General features: G+C 46.1%; 1 protein-coding gene across 4 annotated transcripts in view; it reads left to right on the top strand.

The window, feature by feature from the left end:
* nfic (nuclear factor I/C) overlaps positions 1–25,865 on the top strand; it is an 82,396-nt gene that overhangs the window by 12,466 nt on the left and 44,065 nt on the right. For all 4 annotated transcript variants that reach the window (XM_029000153.1, XM_029000155.1, XM_029000154.1 and 1 more), the window contains exon 2: positions 9,782–10,313. In XM_029000153.1, coding sequence (XP_028855986.1) covers positions 9,782–10,313 — 532 coding nt within the window. The remainder of the gene's footprint in view (positions 1–9,781; positions 10,314–25,865) is intronic.

Below are 25,865 nucleotides of genomic sequence, written 5' to 3'. Positions count from 1 at the left end.
TGCCTTGCTCCTAGTGGTCGCGTGTTTCACCAAAAAAAAAAAACCAAATTCAGCTTCGACCGAAGTTTCTGCAGAGGTTCGCGGAGTGCTGCATTCCATCGATGGGAGAGAGAAGTGATGTGCCAGAATTTAGCATTTATACGCTGGTTTAGAAAAAAAATTATCGTTATAGCTTATTATTTGCCTCTCAGAAAAGGCACGCATGAACCAGCAAAAAGTGCTCTCTGAGAAAGAGAGGAAGAAGTGATGCTTATTGAGAAGGAAGGGATTTGAAAAAGAAGGCTTTGTTCAAAGCTCAGCGAGCCGCCCCATTGTGGCACGGCCAGGATTATAGAGATTAGCCGGGTCGTATGTTACGTAATTGAATGTAACTGGTAGGCGAGCGGTGAGAAGGACACCACTATCAGAGAGCTGCCGATTCCGAGCCATGTAATGAGGTGTTCGGAAGGTTCCAGAAGAACGGAGCTCGTGGCCAGGGTCAGTGAGAGGGGCCTCTTATTACAGATGTATCCGCAGATGCGGATACAGCGTAGACCGGCTCTGAATTTGCGATGCCTTGGCTACGCTGTGTCCAAAAACATTCTTCTCATATGACACCCCGTCCCGAAGTCGGGATTATTCGCTTCTCCGCCGCCGGCCTTTACGGTGTGAGCTGCAAGCTAGTAAGGGGGATGCCGTGGAAGATAGTTAACACGTGCTTTCAAAGATCAGTACAAAGATCTACAAAGATCACTCCAGCTGTGCTGATGGATCCTGATGACATACACTAGATATAAACTCCTTCAGTGCTCCTGCTGAAAATGCAGTCTCACGAATGTTCCCAGAAGCCCCATGCTAATTTGTGATTATTCATGTGCTTTTTGTGAAACATCATTAAAAGGGCTGCCATTGTTTCTTCCCCCCGCTGGTTATTTTGTAATAAGGCAGCTCTTGAGGTGCCGGGAGGCATCCACGCCCGGTCCTAGCAGGCAAACGGATGCAGATCCCCGCTGGGATCAACAGCTGGAGCGAAACAAGCAGATCATTATTAGGGGGTTATCATTATGGGACACGTTCGTCCAAATTAACGTTGCATGGCTCTGATGAGGTGAATAGTGGCTCAGTACTGAATACATCTTTGTTTAGGACAAGAGTAAAGTCTTTAAAAATCCCAAAGTGCCAAACTGGGGCATGCTTGTGTCAACTGGTCTCAGTCTTTCTGAATTCTTAAATAATTGAAAGCCCCCATATCCTCATCTTTTTGGGCTGATGAATTATTCATCCCAAACAGAAAGAATATTTAGTGTGATTTCAGCTTTTCAGTGGCTTTCCCTGGCAAAAGGACCGTGGCAAGAGGGGACCCAGTTAATTTTCCACAGGATTTGGCCCGATTAGAAGTGGTCTGTTAGGGAAGACAGAGCAGGGCTTAAATTCAATTCAATTCAGTCCTAATGTAATTAAACAGGCAGAAAAGTCATGGCCGAAGAGCCTGGCTCTTCCACTGTCAGCACCCCCCCAATTAGTCAACATTACAGCAAATGTCAAATCACAGTTTTTGGCCATCTTGGTATCATTATGGTAATTGCTAAACGATTTTCCATATGAGTTTTCTGGGGCGTTGTGAAGTTTGATGAACTGGTCCTGTCACAAGGTCCTAATGGATTTTATTGGTTGGACTTGTTGCTTTCGGAAGCTGGTGGTCTTCATGGTGCCACCTGGTTTTATTGCTCCTTGCGTCCCTCTGGCGGGCTTGTCTTTGCGAAGCTGCTTGACTCCCATTCATTATTCCGAAGGCCGCATGGCCCTCTGTTCCACGGAAACCCTTCCTCAGGGCAGGAAGAAGGGTGTCATGACCATACTTTCACTTGGGTGGTCTCATATGGAAGACAATAACTTGAGCGAGCACATTCATCTAGTATTACCAGTTTTCTACAGTAACACTTTACTTTTAGCCGCAAATTATTTAAACAGAATTGATCATAAGATTAAATTGAACTAGTTGTAGTAACAGTCAGATATTAGGACAAACCTTTGTTTTATTTATTTTTCAAATTACAGTTAGTTTTGGAATCTGAAAAGGAAGTGAAGGTTTTAAGTCTAAAGTATTTCTGGGAAGAAATGTGTAGATGAGTGATGTGCGATCTTTAACATGGTTTTATTGTTATACCCCAAAGCTCTAGAATGGGTCAGTCATAAAGGGATTCTCCATTCCATCCGAGCGCTCTGTAATGCCATCAGATCCGGTTTGAAATGAAATAAAGAACTGCATAATCTAGAAAACAGATGGACAGGCCACATGCACGGAATTTTGAATTTCGGAGGGGATTAAGAACGGACGACGCTGTCATAATACTGATTTATAAAATATATTAAAGTACAGTCATTAGCTGTGCACAACAGTAAATGTTTTCAGCAGTTTCTGTAACCAGTAGACGTCTTTCTTCTTCTTTTTTTTTTTTTTTTGTTAATTTACCACACACGCCAGTGTGCACCTGTGCATATGGGCTAGACCACCCTTCTGGGCGGGTTTATTTCACTCGACTTTCACGTGGGAAATCATATGTTCACACGCCCACCAGTTTACAGTGTCGCCACTGGCTGTTTTTTCTATTTATTGCTGGTTTTTGTTTTGCAGTTATTACTATTATTATTAATTGTATTTTATATAATAGCCAACTTGCTTTAAAATATGTGCCTTCAGTATACAATGCAGCCATTGTGCCATTATGGATCAGAGTCTTAATTTGCAGACAGTCTGTGCTTGTGTCACGTTTAATTATCTGGACAATAAAATGAATATGAATCAAATGTGAATGTAGTCTCAGTTCAATTTGGCGGGATGTTCGGTCAGATCTGGTCATGCTGAAGACATGAATCGAGAAAACACGGGTGAACAGCGCTAACTTTTTCACTTCATCCGTGTAAAAGAGGAGTGGCTCCCCACCAGCCATGTGATCTCATTGTGAGTGTGCACCACCCCAGAAATCCTTTGAATCCCCGAGGTCACGACCTCTGTGCCCCGGCCTTTGAGCCGGGGCGCAGACGTGAACCAAGCTTAAGCTGTGCTCAGTGGGGAGGACGGTGGCGCGGTGGAGATGCTGTCTGACGGCACGACTCTGTGAGTGGACTAGCAATCCTTCTAATCCTACATAATGGATGTCCATTGTCCCCAACCCCAAAGGTCACAGCTCAAGTGGGCCCATTTAGCATTCTCAAAACAACATACCGTTCGGATTTGCAGACGGGGCCGGGCACTTGAACTGAAAAGCGCAAGTGAAGAGAGGCTAGGGCTGCGGGTGTGTAGTGCAGAACGTTTTTTGGGTTTGTCTGTGTGTGCATGGCACCAGTCAGTTTGGCAAAAAATGTGACTGTCATTGTCCTGAGAGGCTCAGACTGGGGGTCTTTTCTGCAGGTGTCTGCACAGAAGGAAGTATGACTGGACCCAACATACCAGCTTTGGACATATATATTTAAGCAGCTTAATGACATCTTGTGTTGCATATCAGCAATGTGTGCATTTACTGTTTACATACACTCCTGCAATTCACATATTTCATTTCCAGGAAATTGTGACTGTTTCAGCTTGCAGTATGAGGGCCTGTTTCAGAATGTGTCAGCCATAATCTGCAACTTGTATCACTTCCATCAGTCATTTATAGACAAGGTATGACTGGCTATGATGTCAATTTAGCAAACAGAAGAGCCTGCTACACCACAACAAGGGAGCAGCATAGGCTTGTGTGTGGGTGCAATCCCAAATGTTAAAGGGTTTGACAGAAAATGGTTGAACAGCATTAGGTTGTGAAACAGCCTAAATTCAATTGAATTTGAACGCAAAATGTCAAAGGAAATCAGACAGAAGATAGGGGATCACTAGCTGCTGCTCCACATAGCCAGACGTAATGAGTGCTCTTGCTCCTATCCTGCATGCCAGAGTATGAAAGGTCTTCTTTTTTCCACTAATTAACATTCACATGACACGGTCGCCTTTTGTAATTATACATTGAACGGGCCCAGCCTCCACGACGGCTCTTTACAAAGCCCATCAATGGAGCCCTGGAGATTAAATCTCCATTTCATGTGTGGCGCTATCCCTCACACACAAACACACATAATCAGGTTTTTTTTTACCTTGCGCTCGCTGGCTTTTACCACATTTGCACATTCCCACCAGGCTTTTTCAGAGTTCAGAAGAACCCCTCTACGGCCTCCAAAGCATCCCAGCATTGTTACCTGGACATTGGGACCATCTTAAAACCGTCTTAAAACCGTCTTAAAACCATCGTTGTGGTGGAGGGGTGGGAGCTCTGTACTTCATTAAGCTTGGATCTGTGGAAAGTACTAATTGTTGGTGGGATAGAACAGTGTTAATAACACTTAAAAGCAAAGCAAAACATAAAACATACGCTTCACTTGTGGAAGAGGGAAATTTCCTGCGTGGTTCTGTTAAATGGAAACATTGGATCGATTATAAAGTCTCTGCCAAGAGTCGTGTGTCACACAGTTCTTAACCCAATTCGATTTATTTATTTATGTTTGTTAGATGCAGACCAATAATTTGGCTCTTCTGAAACACAGAGACATATTTTCAGCAACAGTGACATGTTGCTTTAATGCCCGGTCCTGCTTGGTCCTGTGTGTGCACAGATAAAGTTGCCATAGGTGTCTTGAGTGGAGCGTAACGTTCCATCAACACTTGCTCGAAGGTTTTTCGAGAGATGGAGAGATCAGAAGGGATCTTGCTTTTTCTGTAGAAGATGGGTTTGTGTCCCACCCGCTCTCTCTCTCGTCATTGTGCATGGCAAAGCACTGAGTCAGCCAGTGTTGGTGACTCAGTTCTGGAATTGAACACCATCTCCTCTTTGACCCAGTTTGTGTCGTAAGCTGTACATTCCCTCCACTCCCCAGCGAGGGCCAGGCCGGGGTCTGTCCCGTGGGCTCTGGGCTTGAGGCTACTTTTGTTTAGCGAGTGAGAAGCTCGAGATGCATCGAATACTGGATGTGAGAAGGATGACTTTAGTTTTTTTTTTTTTTTCGCTTCAGCATGACTACTCTCCTCTCTGACATTTTCAGTCACTAGCTGTAAAAGATTTAAATCCCTGTACAAGAGTGACGATGGCAAAGACCAACTTTAAGTTAACTCTGTAAGTCAGCACTGGTCAGAAAAACTGAAGGAACTATTGTGTACTTATGCATCATTGTCATCATAATATTTTCCACTTGATCTGCTTTGAAGAAGCGCCATGGATCCTGAATGAACTTGAGCTCTGGAGTTGACTTTTTTTCTCAACCTAATTGTTCTCATGTGGTTTAAAACGTTGCTCTTTGCAATGAGTTTGGAAAGACATCTTTGGAATATCACTGCCATTCGATAACAGAACAACAGGCTCTGAGAAAACTCTTGACAGATTTAAGGAGACTTTGGTCTGTTTGACTTAGAGTTGGCAGACAGGAGAGGAGCGAGGATGTGACGGCAGGAGAACGCAGTGTTCAGATTGCAGCCAGTCAGCTGTTTCTGCATTCTGGTGCCATTAACCAGCCGAGCAGAGAAAAGAGGGAGAGAAGAGGAAGGCGGGAAAGTATCTTCAGTATTTGTCCAGAACCTTTGGCAGCTGCAGTGCAACAATGGAGGCAGGGCGGGGGGAGAGTGTTCTGCCATTAGAGCTTAGAATGGCATTTCAGATTAATCGCCGCTCTGCTGGAATTCAGAACTCTGTAACATATATTTTGGCCTGGGTCAAAAAAAAATTTATTTTTTATTTCTGCATGCTGCTTTCAGTATGCATGGAGCTCACATTTCCCAGGTTTTAACTTACTGAAAAGTTCTTTTTCCTCAAAGTTGCATTTAAAGAAAAGTTCTTTCTTTTTCAAGTCTGCCTCTGAGCAGTGAGGATAAGAGAAATGGCATGTGCTGGTCGCATAAGTATCGCCATGGTGACACCATGTGTCCCGACCAAAACTCACCCGTTCTGTCATCCTCTCGGTTCTGCCCCTCCCAAGTCCTCTTGGGTCGGAAAAAGATTTGCGAAGAAATTACATCCTCTGTTTAAGACATAATAAAAATGGTTTCCAGGCAACGGAGGGGAATAAAAACACATCTCCCTCGGTCCAGCAATAACAAAATGATTCAATTACTGCATAAATACAGCTGGGTAGGCCACGTCTCCCTAGCCTAGCCTAGCCGGACTGGGTTTTTCCAGGACACTCCGGTAGCCACCGGCTTGGCCGGAGCTCCTCGGACCGTGCACGCTAAGAGCTGATAGCACAGCGAGCTTGGGATCTACCCTCCAACCCCTTGCCAGAGATCAAAGATCTTTTCTTTGTCCAGAATAATGAGCCCATTCATCCATTCTGTTTATTAATAACATTTGAGAAATTGATCCCAGACCGAGCTGCTGTTGGAAAGCGTCCAGGTATAATATGGAGAAGGTAGACGCTCGCTTGGTTCGCAGTTCGGTGCTTGTGCATGATTTGCCGCGTTAATGTGAAGTAAAAATGTACTGGGGTGATCTTTCAGAGATCCTGGGCTCTTTTCAGAGCTTTTTCCCTGCAGAAGCAATAACGATGTGGGAGGAATTCCATGATTTATTCCTAGAGAAGGTGCTGAGACTTAAGTGTCCAGGTGGGACAGACGTAGGTTTGCGTGACAGTCCAGAGACGCCTGTAAAACGTTTGGCTTCCACAGATGGAAGCTGTAGATTTGGTCAGGTAGTGGGGGAGGCGGGCCGCTATGAAAACATTGGAGCCTAATGGGGAGGGGTGGCTATATAAGTTTCTCAAGCTCTGACAAAAGGCCCGTGTGGGTTCGTCTTGGAGTTCTGGCTCCCGTGGAACTGATTCAAAAACGAGGACTGGAAACGAAAGTCTAATTAATGTTTATTTTTGCCCGAGGACTTGTCCACAACTAACTGAGCACATAATAAAGAGCAACTTTAACCAGGGGGCTGTGAAACATACACACAAACGTTTAATACACGCTGATCAGCAATTTCCTGTTACTGTACTTTTGCATTAAGATTATATTTCTTGTGTTTGAATAGAAATCTGTTTGAAGCCTTCTTTCAGTTCAACAAAAAGGCCTGGTTGCTCTACCAGTGGCAGTCTGGATGTTCGGTTCCCATTGGAAAAAACTTTTTCGGGAAAAACCTCATTGGATTGTCTTTTTTTTTTCAGACTCTCTCTGGTTTCTATCAGCGCAGTTTCTACCAATCTCTTTGTAAACTCTGGAAAGTTTACACAGTAACTGTATCACTGCTCCACGGGCCTTCTTCCGCCACTGATTACAGATCTGTATGCACACTGTACATTCTGCAGGCCAAGACAAGGAACTCTCGACCTCAGAATTGCAGCACAATGTTGTTCTTTGAACTTCTTCTGCAACGTGAAGTTGGAAAAGCTGGAATTATAAACACATTATGCCTGACTGTTGCTGCCGAGTAAAAATAGATGTGAAAATCTGGTTTCCTGTTCTGGGTGAAGTCCCCTGCCTCTTGCCCTTGAAAATGTACAGTGTACGGAGCCTGACCAAATCAGTGAAACGTAAATTTCATGTAAAATAAAGGGAGCAACATAGGTTCTTTTGGTGTCTCTTACATGTGAACGGTTGGTAAAAAAAAAAATGCTTTTAGGATGTGCTGAAATGTCAAATGCTGGCTCTTTACAAGAATCCATGCAGTGTGAAAGTGATATTTTATTCAGGTAGAATATAGGTGTCCTCTTTTTACCCCTGGCAAGCAGTAGTGTCACTTTTCAAGAACAAAGGAAAGAATACATTTGGTTATCCGGGCTCAAGTGAAAGTTCTGTGTGGGAAGGATGGGGTTTTAAAGGTTTATCTAAAACCGATGTTGTACTGTGCAAGCCGGCAGCTCTGGCAGGGACAGCTGGAAGCATTTAAAATGTTGTGCTGCTGAGAGCAGTTCAGGCTGTTTATTGCATGAGATCTGCAGTGTGCCACAGTCATTTCCAATTAGGCTCCGCTGGTTGGCCTGTGGAGTTTGTGGGGTGCTCTTGTCCCACACGTTCTGGTCCCCAAAGACCTCCTGTGGTCCGGTGTGCTCCTCTGGACTTGTCCACAACACCACTGAGAATAGGCACAGCCATGAAGATCTGCCCTAGCCAGTCTGTGGTCCTGCAGTGGCTAGAAATGGCGCTAGGTGTAAAGAGTGCTTTGGCCATTCTGCTTCACTGTTCAGAGAGTGGCAGCTCAGATGGTCTGATCTGGAATTTGTCCCCTTATGACATCATAAGGGGAAAGGTTACCTCCCGTTTCTCACGACTAGAGAATTTTCCATCCCTCCACTAAAAATGTAAGTCCACCAACTGTCATGGCTTGCAAACATGCGAAGCATTGCAGTTGCTCGCTGAGTGGATGTGAAAATGAGTACAAATGTTTTTTTAGTTCTGACACGCAAAGACTCAAATTATTATTTTTTCTTGAAAAATCAGCAACACGACTTCCTGGTTGCGGCAAACTTTGTGGTTGGTGAATGGTGTTGATGACGTCATTTCTCACCTCCTCGTCCCGCCTCTCTCCTCCTCATTAGCATTTAAAGCTACAGACACCGAAACAATGCATCCTGGGGAAACCTCATTGTATGACTGGCAGAAAGTGGCTGTAATTCTGCACTAAGGCTGAATTTCGGAAGGAGACTTCAGATTCAGAATTAGGCTACCAACAATAAAAGCAGACCGATATAAAAGCAAAAAAATATATAATGAATTGTATTTTCAGTCTGGAAATAGTTAGCAATTCCAAATGAGCAGTACCCAGTTATTGAGTAAAGTAACTGTGGCTTGTGTTCTGCCTCAAAGGCACCCAGATGCATACTGTAGTTGTTGAATTCTCACTACTAAGAGGGAAAATTGTCAACAAAACATAACTGGATCAATGAGTGCTGCACACGGGGGCGTATCTTCCAGATCGGGGACGGTGGGCCAGAACGGATGCAACTGTCTTTTTTCAGACTGTGTGGAGTTGATGTCCACAACGATGTCTACGCATTCGCTTTACACGTTACAATAGGCATTTTGAGCACAAATGAATGCGGTTTCTAGCATGGAATCAAGTCCATGGTTGTTTGATAAGTAAGGACTTTATGTATAGCAGCAGAGAAAATACTTATGTAGGAAATTTTTTACCGTCCCACTGGTGTATTGTGAGTGAATTACATTTTACAGAATGTCTGAAAAGAAACGGATGGTTATATATATCTAACCAATATAAAAACAAATGCTACCTGTATTTACTAGTACACCCATGACAGTCACAAATTCCCATTTAGTGTATACAGTTCACAACAAAACGAGTGTAGCTAGCGATATATAGAATGGCCACTGTAACTAGCTAAACAACAGAATTATATGAAAAATATTTACATACCTGCAAAAAAATTTTCTCTCACACAAACATTTATAGTATGATATTTTTGAAATGTCAACTTAGCTAGTTCTGCTAGCGAACTAGCTAGCAGGTTGGTAAGCAAGTGGTAGCTCTTTGGAAATTGAGTTTCCTCATAATGACATGGTTAGATGTAATGACATGTATACAGAATTTTAAAAAAAAATTTTACTCAACAAAATGTTGTGCGGTTTTTGGTTCCACACAAAACATTCACTGTTTAATACAAAAAATGTTACAGATGTGTGCTAGATATTAAAGGTCAATGCCACAAGTCACATGGTATGCCGACCATACGTCTCCTTAATGCTGAATCCGTTGACCTTTGAGCAGTATTATCTGTAAATGTTCATTTTACAGACCGATATATAATTGAAACGAACATGTCCTGTCTTCTCCTGCAGGATGAGTTTCATCCATTCATTGAGGCTCTACTGCCGCATGTGCGTGCCTTCGCCTACACCTGGTTCAACCTGCAGGCACGCAAGCGCAAGTACTTCAAGAAGCATGAGAAGAGGATGACTAAGGATGAAGAACGCGCGGTCAAGGATGAGCTGCTGGGCGAGAAGCCCGAGGTCAAGCAGAAGTGGGCGTCACGGCTGCTGGCCAAGCTCCGCAAGGACATCCGCCCGGAGTGCCGTGAGGACTTTGTGCTATCCATCACAGGCAAGAAATCGCCCTGCTGTGTCCTCTCCAACCCTGACCAGAAGGGCAAAATGCGGAGGATCGACTGTCTCAGGCAGGCCGACAAGGTTTGGAGGCTGGACCTGGTGATGGTCATCTTGTTCAAAGGGATCCCGTTGGAGAGCACCGATGGAGAGCGGCTGGTCAAAGGTGGCCAGTGCAGCAACCCCATCCTCTGCGTTCAGCCACACCACATCAGCGTATCGGTGAAAGAGCTTGACCTCTACCTGGCCTACTTTGTGCAGGAGAGAGGTGAGTGCGTGCAGGTCCACTTTTCTACTCTTTATTTTCTGCATCGGGGCGTGATTTGAGAAAATGACCGTCATTTTGTTTTTTGGCAACGAGGGAGGTGGCGGTCGTGTCCATCATCCACCTGACAAACAGCAGAGTGCGAAGAAGACTTCGTTATGAGAGATGCTCCAGCCTGAATAAAAATAAAAGTAGAGACGGCTGGGCTCTTGTAAAACCTTCTGCTGACTCAGTGGCTCTGCGAGGCCGAGAAAGAGCATTATTGTACCGGCACATCCAGTCACACTCTGCAGAGTGCCGTGAGTGACCTTTCTAAACAAGAGTTTTACTGTCAGGGCCTGAGTGGCACAGAGCACAGTGCAACATTGGTTTAACAGGACAGAGGGAGGGGCGAAGGATCGAACGGAGCCAACTCCCGACGCTGTAAATCATTTTTAAATGAGCATGGCTTTGAACGCCAGCCTCAGAGATGTGTTAAAATTTACAGTGTTGTATAAAAGGGTGTAGCCTGGTAGTTAGCAGGGAAAGCTGGGCGCCAGCTGATGCGTGGCCTGGTTCTGGGAGCCTGAGTCTGTGCCACAGCCTGCGTTGACGTGCAGTGAAAGGGGTCGGCTGAGAGACCTTCTAAGGGGGCTTTGTACCATTGTCACAGTCGGTACGAGCATGTCACCGTGAGATGAGCCCTTCTTGTATGATTTTTGCGTTTCCTTTTCTCCTCCTGAGGTGTGTGTGCGTTTAGCAGCAGTACAGCGCTGCACTACTGTGTTGCATTAGTGCGCCACCGCAGTATTAATGGTGGTGCCGTGGCGTAGCGGCCGCTGTGTCACGATGATGGAGAGTGAGACAACAAGCCGGCACGGTGACTCAGCATCCACAGTGTCACAGGGGCCGAATGCCAACCCGCCTCCGCCCGCTCCAGGGGTTCCCATTGTGTTCCTGCTTTCATCCTTGTGTGTTTAGTCTCCAACTTCAGAGAAATACAGACACCCTCCTGTTCTAGACTTTATATACATTTATGTGCGTGTGTGTGTGTGTGTGTGTGTGTGTGTGTGTGTGTGTGTGTCTAATAAGAATATGATTTAAAATTTTAAATCTTGTTTTTTGCAATAAGAATATGATTTTTGTAAGCCTGCATTTTTATATATAAAATTGTCATATATGTAAAAAATCATATTCTTATTGCATTGCTCACATTAAAAAAAAACAAGATTTTTAGTTTTAAATACCTTGATATCATATGGTCTTACTTAGGCCATTATATGTTTCATAGCAATTATTATGATTGTGTAATTTGATTTGTGGGTAATAGAAATACAGAATTACAAGAGCACTGCCAGAGTGTCTGCATCTTCCCTTATACTGTATAGTTTTTGGGAGTATTACCTATGCTTATTACAGAGGAACACCCTCACATGTCCAATTTGTGTACAAGCGGCATCTGGAGTTACCTGATCTTAATTTATAGCCATTATTTCTAGAAGAACAAAAAGAAATAACTTGAAATGTATCCAGCAGATGCAAATATGAATCCTTAACTATATAGCCTATTTATTCTGGGGTCCTGCTTAATAAAGTTCTTATTAAGCCTGTAAACTATTGATTAAAATCAATATTGTCTTTTTGAAATTCGATATAGTAATGCAATCTAAAATATTTTGAGTCTCCTCAACATCACTGGTCATATGACAATATATCGCTGCACCGGCACTGTAGGTAATACAAGTCTGTGAATTGTGAATATTTGAATCCAGCATCCCGGAAGTGCAGAATTACCTGAGAACACGCAACAGAGCACTACGGAGCAGCCTGTGAACGGGGGAGAGTACGGTGCGGCAGCTGGAATGCCGCCGGCGACCTTCACCCCTTAAACGTCTGGTTCAGAGGGGCGGCCTGCTTGTCACCTGACCTGCCTAATAGCCTCCAAACTCCTGGCTGTAAAGCCTCAGATAAGGAGTTGTGGCTTTTCACTCTCGCTCCAAGCGGAGGGGGCGAGCCAGAGAGCCAGCCACGCAGAGGAAGGGGGGTGGTGGAGGAGCGGGGCGGAGCGCATGGGGTGAGGGATGAAGGCAGCCAGTCAGCATTTGCTCTTAAAGGCGTAGCGTCACTTTTCCGCGCTCTCTCTCTCTCTCTCTCTCTCGTTGACACAGGAAAAAAACACGCGCTCGCCTGCGTAAAGCGTCCGCGGACTCGAGACGTGGCTTGAGCTCGCCGACGTCTTTTTTTTTTTTTTACTGTCTCTACTAATGAGGCAGGCTGCAGGAAAGGAGTCCCGCGTGGCACGGAGTCCAAGGACAACACCCACATTTCCCCACCCCGCCGCCTCTGGCAGGTTCAACTAGGGACACGAAAACAACCTGACTTCAGATTATGGTAGCGTCGGCCTTCACAAGCGACAAAGGCGTTTACGTTCGTTTGAATGTTTCCCGCGTGGTAGTAGCCTAGTGGGTAACACACTCGCCTATGAACCAGGAGACCCAGGTTCAAATCCCGCTTACTACCATTGTGTCCCTGAGCAAGACACTTAACCCTGAGTGTCTCCAGGGGGGGACTGTCCCTGTAAATACTGATTGTAAGTCCTGGATAAGGGCGTCTGGTAAATGCTGTAAAATGTAAATGTAAATGTTTCCGAAATAAACGCGTATGGAAGGCGACGGCACCGATGGGGATCGGGCTGTGAGCGCGGCCGTATCCGGCTTCGTCGCGTGACCCTGCGCTGGTCTGTTTGAGGCTTCTTTTCTGGCTTTGGGGCAGCTGTAAAAATATACACACCGTAAAGTATGTCAAAACAAATTCCGTGGTGGGTTTACACATTTGACAAAATGCACGTCTCAGGAAGGGTGGGGGGTATAAGCCAAAACTACTGAGGACTGATCAGGCCAAAAAGCTCATCCTGTCTGCCTTGACCCGCCACTGAACTCTCCCTTCCCTGCCGGCTCCCCAGTCAACGGTGGTGCACAGAACAGACTTTGTCTCCAGTGGACCATATCTCAGTCTGTGCACGTTTGTCTGCAATGGAAGCGTCGGTGTTGAGGAAAACACACACACACACACACACACACACACACACACACACACATGTTCAGTAAACTCAACGGTGGAGGAATGTGCTCCACTGCTCCGGCAACGGAAATTTAGAGTGGGTGGGAGGACGAGGGTCACTTTAGGTCAAGTTCAGCGCTCATGAAACCTCCAACAGGGGGAGGTGTTCTTCCTTATCTCCTTAAAGGGCCAGCGTCCAGGATGTGTTTACACGTTCAATGACAAACTGCGCCATATGGCACCATAAAATATCATTTCACATATGCAACATGGGATATGAGGGCATGAATGAACTGATCTCAATTTAATAAATTCCACTTTATTACAATTACCACTTTATTACAAGTCTAGATGTAAAAAACAAGAATCAAAACCATCATAAAGATTTTTTAATCGGTGGTCTGTGTTGATCGGATGATTTTGTGGCTCGGGGTTTTCCAGTAGAGCTGTGGTCTGTTTTATTGACAGTAAAGAGCTGTTTGGGCTGCCCCTCCCCCTTCACCCCATGAGATGAATGTAAAAGATGAAAATGATATCATCAAAAGCATCAGGGTGTTGATTATTGTCATTCAGTCATATTAATATCCGTTTTTAAAACCAGCTTATACAGATGCATCACCGAAATAGATGCAGAAACATCATACCGTCCTGGCTGAAATCTTTACATGATTACATTTACATTAACTAGCATGCACACTGATACAAGGCCAGACCTGTCTGAGACCGAGCGCAGCGAATATGAATTCCCAATGATGGGGACAAAACACTTTCTGTCTACGCAGCATTATGATCAAGGACTAGAAGTACAGCCAGGCTGTAAGGGTGCGATGAGAAGATACTGCTGTAGAGCTCCTGAAGTGTTACACGCTTCCTTTAACCTGCTTTAGCTATTGTTATTGTAAAACTAGTGTTTTTTTTTTTACATATGCGGTTCCACAACTGTTTTACTGTACTGCTCGCTGCCATAAATATCATCATCACAAATTTGCTCGAAACCTCAGTGTAGTTTTGAAATAAATGAAATAACTGTAACATAAAGAGGAAGGTGAATGTAGCAGTTTACGGTTTACTGTATCAAATGGTGCAGCCATCCGAATGGATTTCAACCCAGTTCCTCGCCTGTGTGCACTCGCCGAGGAGAAATCCATACGGTGCTGAGCCGCAGACCCTCACCGCCGCTCAGTAACCTAACGATTCCACGGTGGCCGTGTTCAGCCCTTCTCGCTCATCCTTCTTCTTGCTTGGTCGAGGGCTGAGCAATGTAGTCATAAAATATGCAAAATGAACTCCAATCACTTTACAGCATTGTTCCACCCTTCTACTGCGACTCATTGGGTGAAGGTGGAATAAAAACGGTCAACATAAAATTGAAGTCATTGTTACACACACCATCCTGGACCTGTTGTGTCATTTCGAGTTTATTGTTACAGTACATAAGAGTAAAGCGCTGCAAAATTGCGCCGGTTATTTTCTTTCCATAATTCTATATCACCTCATGCCACCTTTTCCTTTTTCCAGACAATATGATGTCATCATTTTTTCCGTTGCTCCGTGGCCAGAACTGCTCGGTTTGCGCCGCTGCTGCGGGAGGGAGAGATGGGAGGAAGAGGAGGGTATGGTGGAGATGGAGGGAGGAGGGAGGTCACACGTGAAAGTCAAAGGCGTTGCAGCTGTGTGGTAATCAGGCTGCCGGATCGATGGGCTGCGAGCGCTGGCAGCCAGCGGGCTTTGTGCTGATGGTGCTCTGTGCCGGGAGCCTCGGAGGAGGAGGAGGAGGAGGAGGAGGAGAAATGCGGCTGGCTGATGGGTGTGCAGCGCGAGCCACAGAGTCGACACAAACAAAGGCGCCCAGAGGCTCCACGCAGCTCCCCATGCACTCTCATTTCTGAATATTTCCTGGCCTTTGCAAGAAATAAACTTCATTTGTCTGGTATTTTCTTCATTTGTTGATTTCGGGTTACCGTGTAAATGTACGCTTGACCGCACGGAGCCCGGCTCTGGCCAGATCGCACTTCTGGCTCTGTCCTGGTGAAGGTGTCTGCTTCTGATAAGTGAAGTGCAGATTACTCAGCTTTCCCCTGTGATCCTGTAGCATGCTCAGCATACTCTGTATTATTAATGCAGATTTTTTTTCATGCGTAATATTGTGGATACATTTCACATAGTTTAGACGATTTTACATACGGTGTATTACTGATGGAGCATTTTTTAAAGGCCTCACATCACTGATGCACTGGTTTTACCTGATCCATATTATCCATTTTGGCCAGTTATATTTTAAACCCAAATCAAGGTAATCAGTCCCATTAATAATTATAGTCATGATTGACACTGCATGTTATCAGTTTGTCAGTAGAGACAATTTTAAAGAAAACTTCCTTCAAATATGAATTGATGAAAAACCCTTTACCTAACGTTCTAAGGTGTAATTTATATGAACGTATGGAGAACGTTTGTGGAACAGAATGGTGCTACATTTCCAGCCAACTTTTTTCACTATTTCTTTCCACCAATTGTTTAGTATCTTTAGTATCGTACAGCCATCTGTAAGTCATCGGAAATTAGAATTAAAAACACGTAGATTTGTACTAATGTAGCTTCAAGTAAGAATTTGAATTAAATGCTGACAGCTTATCAGTTGGCAAGATGGAATTAGATATTGTCAACGACGAATTCAAATAGTCTGAATCCGGTCAAAAGCCGGATCCAGCCTAGTAGCAGGATATCCCGCTAATGAACGCTTGTGGAGGCTGTGTGTGGCGGTAACACCGGCGTGGGGCTTTCAGCGGCTCGGCAGCTGCGGCCCCGTCACGTCACCGCGTTCCCTCGCATTGTCCCGCGCCAAGCGGGACCGAGCAGCGCGGCCCGCTGTTAATCGGAGGGAAGACGTGGCTTCGTGTCTCTCTGGGGAGGCGATGGGCCGGTCAGCCTCGGTGGGAGTTTCAGGTTTCTGCCCCTCCCGTCCTGTCATCTCTGTCTTTCAGAGCCGAGGGCCAGTTTATCGAACCCTAAATCATAGAAATAAGCAAAAACAGAGTGTGTGTGTGTGTGTGTGTGTGTGTATGCAATGTTTTCCCAAAACCGCACAGTTGTGGACCAGACCCTCCTGCAGGGTTCCTGTCAGTGTCCCCACAGCTGTCATCATCATGTCTCTCTGTGTCTTTCACTACAGCAACGTACAGATGAATTATATCTGCAGAATAACCTGGCGAAGAAAGCGGGGGGGAGTCCTGCAGTCCCCCCTGGGACCTTTGTGTCACAATTTGGCTTGAACTGTGACGCAAATGTCAGAAGGTTGACCACAAAAGTGTTTACTTTCGTTATTCACTCTCCCGTCCGGGCCGGAGCGTAACCTCCCGCGACTTTCATTCTGTAGAACAATATTTGCCTTCATGCTAAATTACATCTTTGCCACATTAGTCACTAATATGGGCGGAGTGACAGAGGACAAAGTGCTTCCCTGCATCCACTGTCACTTTTAAGCAAAAAATGTTTTTCTTGACTTGTGTGATCATTTCCAAGTTGTAACTTCCTGTGTCACCATGACGACAGTTTACGATTTCTTTCACGAAGAGGGGAAACACATTGCCCTTTCGTATCTGCAGCGTTTACTATAAATGACACGTCTGATGCGTTGACGGCCGCAGCGCAGGGGACGCACTTTGGGCTCGGTGACGCAGGACTCCGCTGCTCGGAGGTTCCCCCCCGCAACACTCATTCTCAGCTTTCATGTGGTGTATGAAAAAATCACGCTCGAACTCATACGAAAAGTTTCTGTCCCTGGTACACATAACGAGACGAGCCGCTTGTCCCGTCTGTGCGGGGAAATTCCGCGCTCGCTCTCTCATCAGCCGCATTTCTCCCTCTGCCCTGACCCGTATCCGCCGTTTCTGGACCTTCCGGTCTTCCCCTGCTGTCGATGCGAAGGAGAACAGGGAGCTGGGCCCCGTTTGAAGGCGCCGTTTGGGAGGGCTTCAAGCGCGGCCCAGCTGATCAAAGTGGCGAAGGATGGAAGTGGCAGATGAAAGGCAGACATGAAGGAGTCGGACCTGCGACTCCCGGACCGGACCCATGTCGGGAGACCTACATTCTGGCCTCTTTTCAGCCGCATGTGGGAGACCCACATACACACGCGTGCTCCAGATTCCGGTGTTGTTCAGACTCCTTCACCTTGGTGTCAGTCTCTCTGCCGAGTCCTCCCGGTCCCTCGTCGGCCCGCTGCTGAGAAGTGAGCGCCCCGGGCCGCAGACGTGGTCTTTGCAGATGAAGCCACCCGCAGGACGGCCCGGCAGTGAAGTCGCCTCTGCGGTGAGCCTCGTGCTGTGGTTGTGGCTTTTTGAAAATGAGTCAGGCTTCCTTGACAGCGATGGAGAGTATAAACATTTCGCCCGGTGCCCACCCTGCCCAGCCGCACTCGTTCTGCCGTCGCTCTTTTGTGCACATTGACTGCACCGTGAGATCCGTGTGCTAAATCGGTAGATTGTGAATCTTATCCTTTTTTTTTTTTTTTTACTTTTCAAAGTGTTTCAGCACCGTGGAAAACCCGTACCTCGAAATCCGACCATCTCCTGGAGCTCATAAATATCTGTTTCCTCATTTGGGGGGTGGGACTCCTCAGAGACTCTCCGTCGCGGCCTAATTTCGAGCCGGGCTCATCATCGCCTCATCAGCTCTCTTGATCTAATCCTTTCTGCCCTCGAAGGAAGCAATTAGGACCCTTCCTTTAATCCGCGCAGTTAACGTGGGAGACTGCAGACCGCTTTGACAGCCAAATGAGCCATAAGTGGCTGCTTTGCAGGCCGGAGCCATGCGGAGGTCGGGCAGCGCGGCATCTGCCTGAGGTTTCGGCCAGGTTTTGAACCCATCACCCCGTGGCAGCCGTTCATTTCGCCGGGCCTGTGTTTACAGTAGCCTGGTGCGGCTCCGGGGACCGTTAATGATGAAGCGCCAGTGTGTGGGAGGGTCCGGGCCTGTCGTGCGAGCCCCCGTTTTTCGCAGAACAGAACGTTGACTGGCTGGACAGGGCGAGCAGAGCTGACCTGCTGAACGTGTTCCGTAATGGACTAAATAGGCATTGACGAATGCATGTGTGCTGGTAACAGCAAGGCCCAGGAGGTTTCCCAGGGTTCCACAGCTGGGAGCAATCTTCCCTCCCCGCTCTACCTTCTTCTTGCTCTGTCGTGGTTTCTTTCCTCCTTTGTCTCGGCCCATATATCTTATCCCCTCCATGTCTGTAGGTGACCTCATCGTGCGTCTGAAATGGAACATGCACTATAGCTGTTTAGCCATGTAGCTACTTACCCTAATTGCATGAGCAGCATTCTAAACGTGGCAGTCTGGTCTGACGTATGAAACCGGGCCACTAGAAGTGGTCTCGTCTATTAATCTGTTTTTGCGGCGTGGCCTGAATGTTTAGTGTTTCTTCGAAAGACACAGCGCATCAAACCCTTTAGGTGTTGCGCAGGTCCTGCGGTTTATAAGAAATGCACTCACTAATTCAGCGTCTGCGCGCAGAGTAATGGCGCTCTCTTCCTAATGGCTCTCATATGAGCTACAGGCATTCTCCGAGGCAGGGCCGAGTTAACCTCATCTGACTTCATGGCGTCGCGTAGAGCAGAAAGCACGTGCCTACGTAAGTCTTCCTTTTTTCACGTGGGTGCCCAGCATGCTACATTCTTTTATCTTTTTTTATTTTTAGAAACAATAAATATCAGATTCCAGTGAGTAATGTGTTGTCTGGGGCCTGAATTGAGGTTTGCAGGATCATTCTGAGGACACCCCATAAGTATATTTTAACTCTTATTTCATTTCTTTTTTCATTTTTTGGTAAAAATATATTGAACAGGACCAAGTACATTTTATACTGTGCTATTCTACTGTCTTAAATGTTTTAATATTTACGTAAAGTGGTTTTCGCGTAAAGTGGTCAGTATAATGCTAGCATAATCAATACGCACTATAAAGATGTAAATCCGGATTACAATGTATTCCAAATTTCATAATTACATACAGTATATACCAAAGTACGCTTTCACCACTTATACAAGAGACCATTTCCCTCTTCGTATTTATGTCTTTATGCTCAGTCTTATTGCCATTCACGCCCACAGTGAGGTCTTTTTGTCGTTCCGGTCATCTTTGCGGGTTCTTTTCCGTGTTGGTCTTCATTGCCAGTAGATACATTGTAAATATTGATTTTAGCCAAGACGGTCAAAAAGCAAGGCACATAAAGTCAGTCCAAATGATAAAATGCAGAAAAATATTGTTGCGCAGCCATTGTGGTCATGTGCAAATACGCAGTTTGCAGCAGGCAGTCGGGCAGATCTTTGTTTGTATTTGAAGCCTCATTACCATCACGCCCGTTCTGCATTAACTGTGATGCGGACATGCGGCTTTTCGTGAAGACCACCCCTTCGTTTTCCAGCACAGTGGAGGGATCAGATGAGCGGTGAAGAATACACCGGTGTATAGGGTAATCCGGCACTGGTGCGCAGTGCAGAATGGCGTGAACCTTCATTACAAAAACCATGCGTCACAATGCATCCCATCGACGTTACTTCACATTACGTTGCCAAAGGTCTCGTTCACGCGGACACCTGAACCCGGCGTTTTTCAATCGAACACAGCAGTGCTGTACTCAGATCAGGCAGCCATAGTCACTACCGGCACAACTTTTTATCTAGAATTTTTATTCCGCCGCCAGGAAATCACAGAGAAACGTCATTATGACGTAACCAATAATGTTCTTCACCGCATCGGTGCAGGATCGTTAGGAGTTTCATTTCACCACCCCTAGTGAGGGGGCGGTTGAGGGGGTTCTCGGTCACCGCCGCCTACCACACCAGACTTCAGGTCGTACTCCGCTCTGTCACGCTTGTTGCCGTGGCAGGCACGCGAAGGCTGTACGCCATGGAGTGCCTCCAGCGAAACCCCACCCGTGTGACTCTAGGTGCTGTATTGTTTCATCCGGGTCACAGGGAGAAGGGGACGTTATCGGCGCGCGGCCCCGCCGCTTTGTTTGGGTTGGTAATTTGAGACCTGCTTTGTTGTTCTCCTGTTACCCTTAAAAATCAATTCATCAAATATAAAGGGACGGGGATGCCAAGCAGCTGCCAGGCCTTCTGCGCCTCCTGCTCCGTGCGCGAGACAAACAAGTAAACAATCTCTTCAGGCGGGGGCCGCGCCGGTGACGCCGGCAACGACAGCCATCCATCTGCCGAGGGACAGAGTGGGGTGACTGGCAGCAGATGTTAACTGCGAGAACACACCTGCACCCGACCAAGGGTGAGGTTGTGTGATGGCGCGGCTCGCGGTTACGCCGCGAGTGGCGGCCGTGCCGACGGCACCCTTGTCACGGCGCAGCATGCCCCCTATTGTGCCGGCCGAACGTCCCCGCCTTCAGCTCCTCTCCCAAACCCCCGCGGCCCCCGCAGAGCCAGCACAGAGCCAGCTGTCTGTAGGTTGCCAAGAGTGGCAGCTGGCATCACCGGTGGCACTGACAATGACGCTGTCACTGATGGCATGCTTGGCATCCGGCCCATCTGCTGAGGGATGAGAGAATGGTGATGGGGGGGGTGGGGCGGAAAGGAGAGACAAATAGCTTAAGCGAGGGGGGGGGCGAGAGAGAGAGAGAGAGAGAGAAAAGGCTATTATATGGCTGTTTAGGTTTTCCCGGCTCGTTCACTCCCCCTCACCCCCCAGGTAATTGGTTAAGCCTTGATTAAAGGTCCCCTCTCTTCTGCATCTGCTGTGAAGAAGCAGCTGTCTGATGTTGGAGAATAATTACCACTGTGGAGTTAAGTCCATTTGCAGCCCTGCTCGCCGTGTCCAGGGCGTGTTCAGATTTGGTCTCTGTTGTCCTGTATCTCGTTAGCCGATGACAGAAGTGACGAGTTGGCGTTTCAAGAGCGACGCCGGATCTGGAGGAGGTTCTTGCCCGCAGTGCTGAAGCGCCATGCAAAAATTTGTAATAAAATAAGAACAGGCACAGAATAGAAAATGAACTCTGAGGGAATTCAGGTACGTCTGCCAGCCTCTGTGACCAAGTAATCCTTCATACGCATAATAACTCATAATGGCATAGACTGGTCGAGCCGCACTCCGGTGCCATCCATCCATCTGTCTGTGGATGGCTTCGGATTCTGTGCCACCGGCGGGATGGCACCCACGTCAGCGTCAGCAACCGGTTTTGACCGATTGCACCGAGGACTGAGCAGGAGGGGGCCCAGACTGGAACCCCTGGATCATGCGTGCATGGTGGGTTGGGCTCAGTGAAGATCACCATCAACCATCAAGCCAAATCCAAGAAATGACCCTGGTCTTGCTGCAGCGAGTCTGAACCAGTCCTTCTGCTCGAGAGCGTGCGATAAAGAAGATGTGGACGTTAATCACGCAAACCCAAACTCATCCCAGCTAACAATGTTTATTTTTAACTGGACGTATGAACTATATTCTGAATGAAAATAACAGTCTGTGATTCATGTCGTCTTGCTTTTATTTCTGCGCCTAAATTACAATACATTCCACCAAGGATATAAATGTTCTGGAACATTCTTGGAGCCTTATTCAGAATATTTCATGATGTTCCATAAACAAGTTCTGAACATTTTTAGGACATCGTGTCTGCTCTGTCCAGCAGTAGGGAGCATTGTGAAGTGCACAATACAAACAGTGAGAACTTGTAGGGAACGTAATACCGGGTTCAGGCCTCATCCTCATTAGCTGCGATAGTTTTGACGTTGTAATGTTTTGCCTGTTTATTTATAAAAGGTGAATATGAAATGTCACCTCACCACGTGACAAGTAACTTAAGACCTGCGCTAGGACCCGCAGTATAGCCCCTGTCATGTACCTGTAGCGAGGGTCACAGAAGGTCGATGGCGCTTTCCCTCGCTGCTGAATAAGCACCTTCAGTCAGGCTCCAGCAGCTCTGCTGATTTGTTCAGTCTGTATGTCCTGGAGCGTGTGTGTGTGTGTGTGTGAGTGTGTGTGTGGTTGGGGGGGGGGTGTACGCAGTGGTGTACGCAGCAGTGAAAAGCCCCGCGGTGATCGGTCCCTGTTAAAGGAGCAGCCGCGTGCTGGAAGCAGTCAGAGCAGCTGGTGGAGAGGAGGAGGAATGAAGACAAAGAAGGGAGGCGGAGTGGACGTAGACCAGCAGTAAAATCCATGTATCAAAACCAATATGACAAAAAAATTAATTTATCTATCCAGTTGCATTTATATTTAGAAAATATGATAAATGATCAATTACCTGTTGGAACTAGTGTCAGTTTAAAGTGAGTTTAAAGTGTCAAAATGTCCCTTTATAATCGGTGTCTATCAGTGTACAGGACAGTAGGTTTGTTTTGATATTGAGATATTTAACAATTCTTTTTAAGATCAAAACTAACAAACCATTTGCAATCCACACAAAACTTTTTATATACATTGTTTAAGCTGGTTAGTAAATACACCCCCCAAAAACACTTTTGTGAACTGTGTTGGTTTTTGGAAATGATTAATGAACAATGACAGAAACGAAATTCATATTTTTATTGGACTCTGTGGTTAAAATTACACTTTTCAAATATCTCATTGCTTGTAATGAAGTTCAAAACCCTCAATATGTTCCCCCATATTGTCTGGGTCACATTTTATGGTGAAATGGAAGCAGTGGGACCTCCCCACGTCACGTGACCTCAGTCTGTGGGCTGATGAAGACTTTGAGGTCTGCAGTCGACTGAGCTGGATATCTGGAGCCCCGCACACCACGCCCGCTCTGAGCCCTCCCTCGGTCCCATCCCTTATTAAACTGATTGAGAACAGGAAAGCTTTCGCATATATGCTTAAGGCCACCCAAAATATGAAATATTTCATATGCATGTTTATTCGGAATATAAAGCATGTGTCAGATGACTCTTTTGAGGAGTGCTGGCACCAGCTGTTTGAGGGGGTTGAGTTACACAGCTGCATTCGCCAGTAAACCCTCCACCTCCCACATGCAGTCCCCTCTGCCCAAAGCCCTTTTCATGGTTCTTGTCCCCATAAATATAGACATGTAGACATATACGAAATATAGACACAATCAGGAGATATGCATAACACTATATCAATAGCCCAGAATTGATAAGCGAATGAGAAGTGGTGTGTGTGTGTGTGCGTGTGTGTTTTTTTTTTTTTTTTACTTTAATGAAGAAATGCAGTCCTGTTTTATGTTGTATATATGAATATGATGGATTGTTTCCAGGTCACCTAGCTGTGACGACAGCATCGTTTAGCTGAAAGACCTGGCTGGTGGACGGAACCTGGCACTGACCATACGCCCTGCGAGATATGCAGCCCAGTGGCCTGAATGATTGGTTTCATCATCAAACGATCCTACACAGAGGAACATATGCTGCCTCCATTTTGCAGAAGTGGTCTACCTATCATAAATGCTTTTTAATACCTGAATACCTGAATTGGAAATTCATTTAAATTCATTAATTTTACTGTAACCCCAAGAATCTAAGCACAAACAGGAGCAAGTAATGCCCAATGCGGAAAAAGATGATTTATTTTGTCATCTCCCTGGCTGCAATTTTGAGCCCAGTGAGAGGCCATAATCTCCAGAGAATATACTGCCCTGAATTAAAGGGGGCTGGGGGTCATATAACACTGTGTGCAGAAAAATTCAATTACACTGTGAGTGCATTTTATGGCTCTGGTATAAACAGCTTCCCCTGCCGTGTCAGACGAGGCAGATCAGAGTCCGACAGGCCGACTGCCCGGCCAGCACTCCTGCATCTCCTGCCACAAGCTCTTGCCTGGCCAAGCCTGCCCCACAGCCATTCCAGCACTTTTATTTCGGGTTGGTGTTTCTGTAAGAGCACGCCAGCGCCCCAAGGCAGCATTATCAGGCCAGCTCTACTCCCACCCCACCCTCTGGAATGGACCCAGATCAACAGAATACCTGCAGCCTCTCTGGCTCAGACGTACGGACGGCATGAGGCGTGGGGATTGGGTTTCCTGGCTGCCTCTCGGGCTGTCTGTCTGACTGCTTAGCTCTTTTGCTCCCTCCCTCCCATATTGATCAGGGTTTTCCAGGCTATTATTAGCTCCCATGCTGCACTGGCCAGCCCCACAGTTAGCCTCAAAGCTCTCTGCTACTGACAGAGTTGCCTGTGTGTTGGAGGTGGATACCAGAGTGAGTATATCAAAATCTGCAAAAATTTAAATTTTGCTGATTTACAGTTTTTTTTTTTTTTTTTTTTTACACTGAATCACCCATCAATGTTGTGAAATATGAAACTGAACGCAGTGTTTGGGGTAGAGATGCAGTTCTGTTTGCTCTCAGTTCTTTACCAGACCGTCCCAAGAAGCTGGTGATTTAGGGCTGAAAAGGCCACAGACCACCTCATAATTCATCTCATCTTGTTGGAACCAACAAAAAGGATGTGGGGTATATACCAATTCAAATTGAAAGACTCACACTGCTGATTTAATTTACCTATCACCAGCTTCACTGATTAAAGATCCATTTTTTTATTCTCCAGTAAGTTTCTTAGCTCCTCTAAGGCCACCACCTCTGCAAAGATCAGGACGCGGTATGAAAACATTCATTTAGCATATTTTCCACAAATCTGAGCTGTGGTGGCTAGACAAAAGTTATTCTTCACAACAGAGACGTCCATTCAGCCCAGTGAAACCATGTGTAAAAATGTCTCAGGGCTTAATGACACTACAGTCTAATTTATCGCACATTCACAATTCCAGAGGAAGAGGATCCGTACAGAAGGAATTTCTTCAAAATCATTATGAAACAAGACATGTTGGAGACTGCCAAAAAGGAAGACTTTGACCTTTATGCACAGTGGCACAAAACACACTGCCAACCCCAGCAATGAATGACTCAAGGTACACCGTTGTCCTGGAATGGCCCCTTCCTGACCTTAACACAGTCCCAATGGGAGCGGGTTGAAATTGCAAAAAGAATATTGTTTCAATCCTGTTTGAATGTAAAAAATAAAATTAGCCTTATAGGTTATATGTCCTTCTGAACTTGTATTTATTGTAGGTCTGTGCTCAGCCCCGGCAAAATGTACAAAAAACGGAAGGAACCCATCACGTTTTTTTGCCAACCTTGCTTGCTCTAGATTAATGTTTGTTCAGCTATCTGAAATGGGCAGAGAACACACCCATTTTTGTCTCTGTTAGGCGCACCCCAGTGGTGTTTGGGCAAGCATGCTACAGTTGTGCTGATTTGTTGAGAAAGTGATCAAAAGTCTCTCTCTCTCTCTCTCTCTCTCTCTCTTTCCCCCTCTCTCCACCCGGTGTTACCTGACACATGAGCGGAGTATTTATTTTCTTGGTGAGTTCATTTTGCCTCATGCCGGTCGTGTCTCTTGCCTGGACGAGACCCAGGAAACTGTCAGAGCGGGTCAGCGCTGGCAAGGAGGAAAAGAACCGCGCGCAGCGGCGAAGGAGCGAGGGAGTTTTTTTTTTTATGTAATGAGGAGTCCAGATGGCTTGAGGTTAACATTAACGCATGCCACATAT

This window comes from Denticeps clupeoides, chromosome 13 (genome assembly GCF_900700375.1).
Source record: "Denticeps clupeoides chromosome 13, fDenClu1.1, whole genome shotgun sequence".
Taxonomy (NCBI): domain Eukaryota; kingdom Metazoa; phylum Chordata; class Actinopteri; order Clupeiformes; family Denticipitidae; genus Denticeps; species Denticeps clupeoides.
This window is presented reverse-complemented; position numbering and strand designations above follow the sequence as displayed.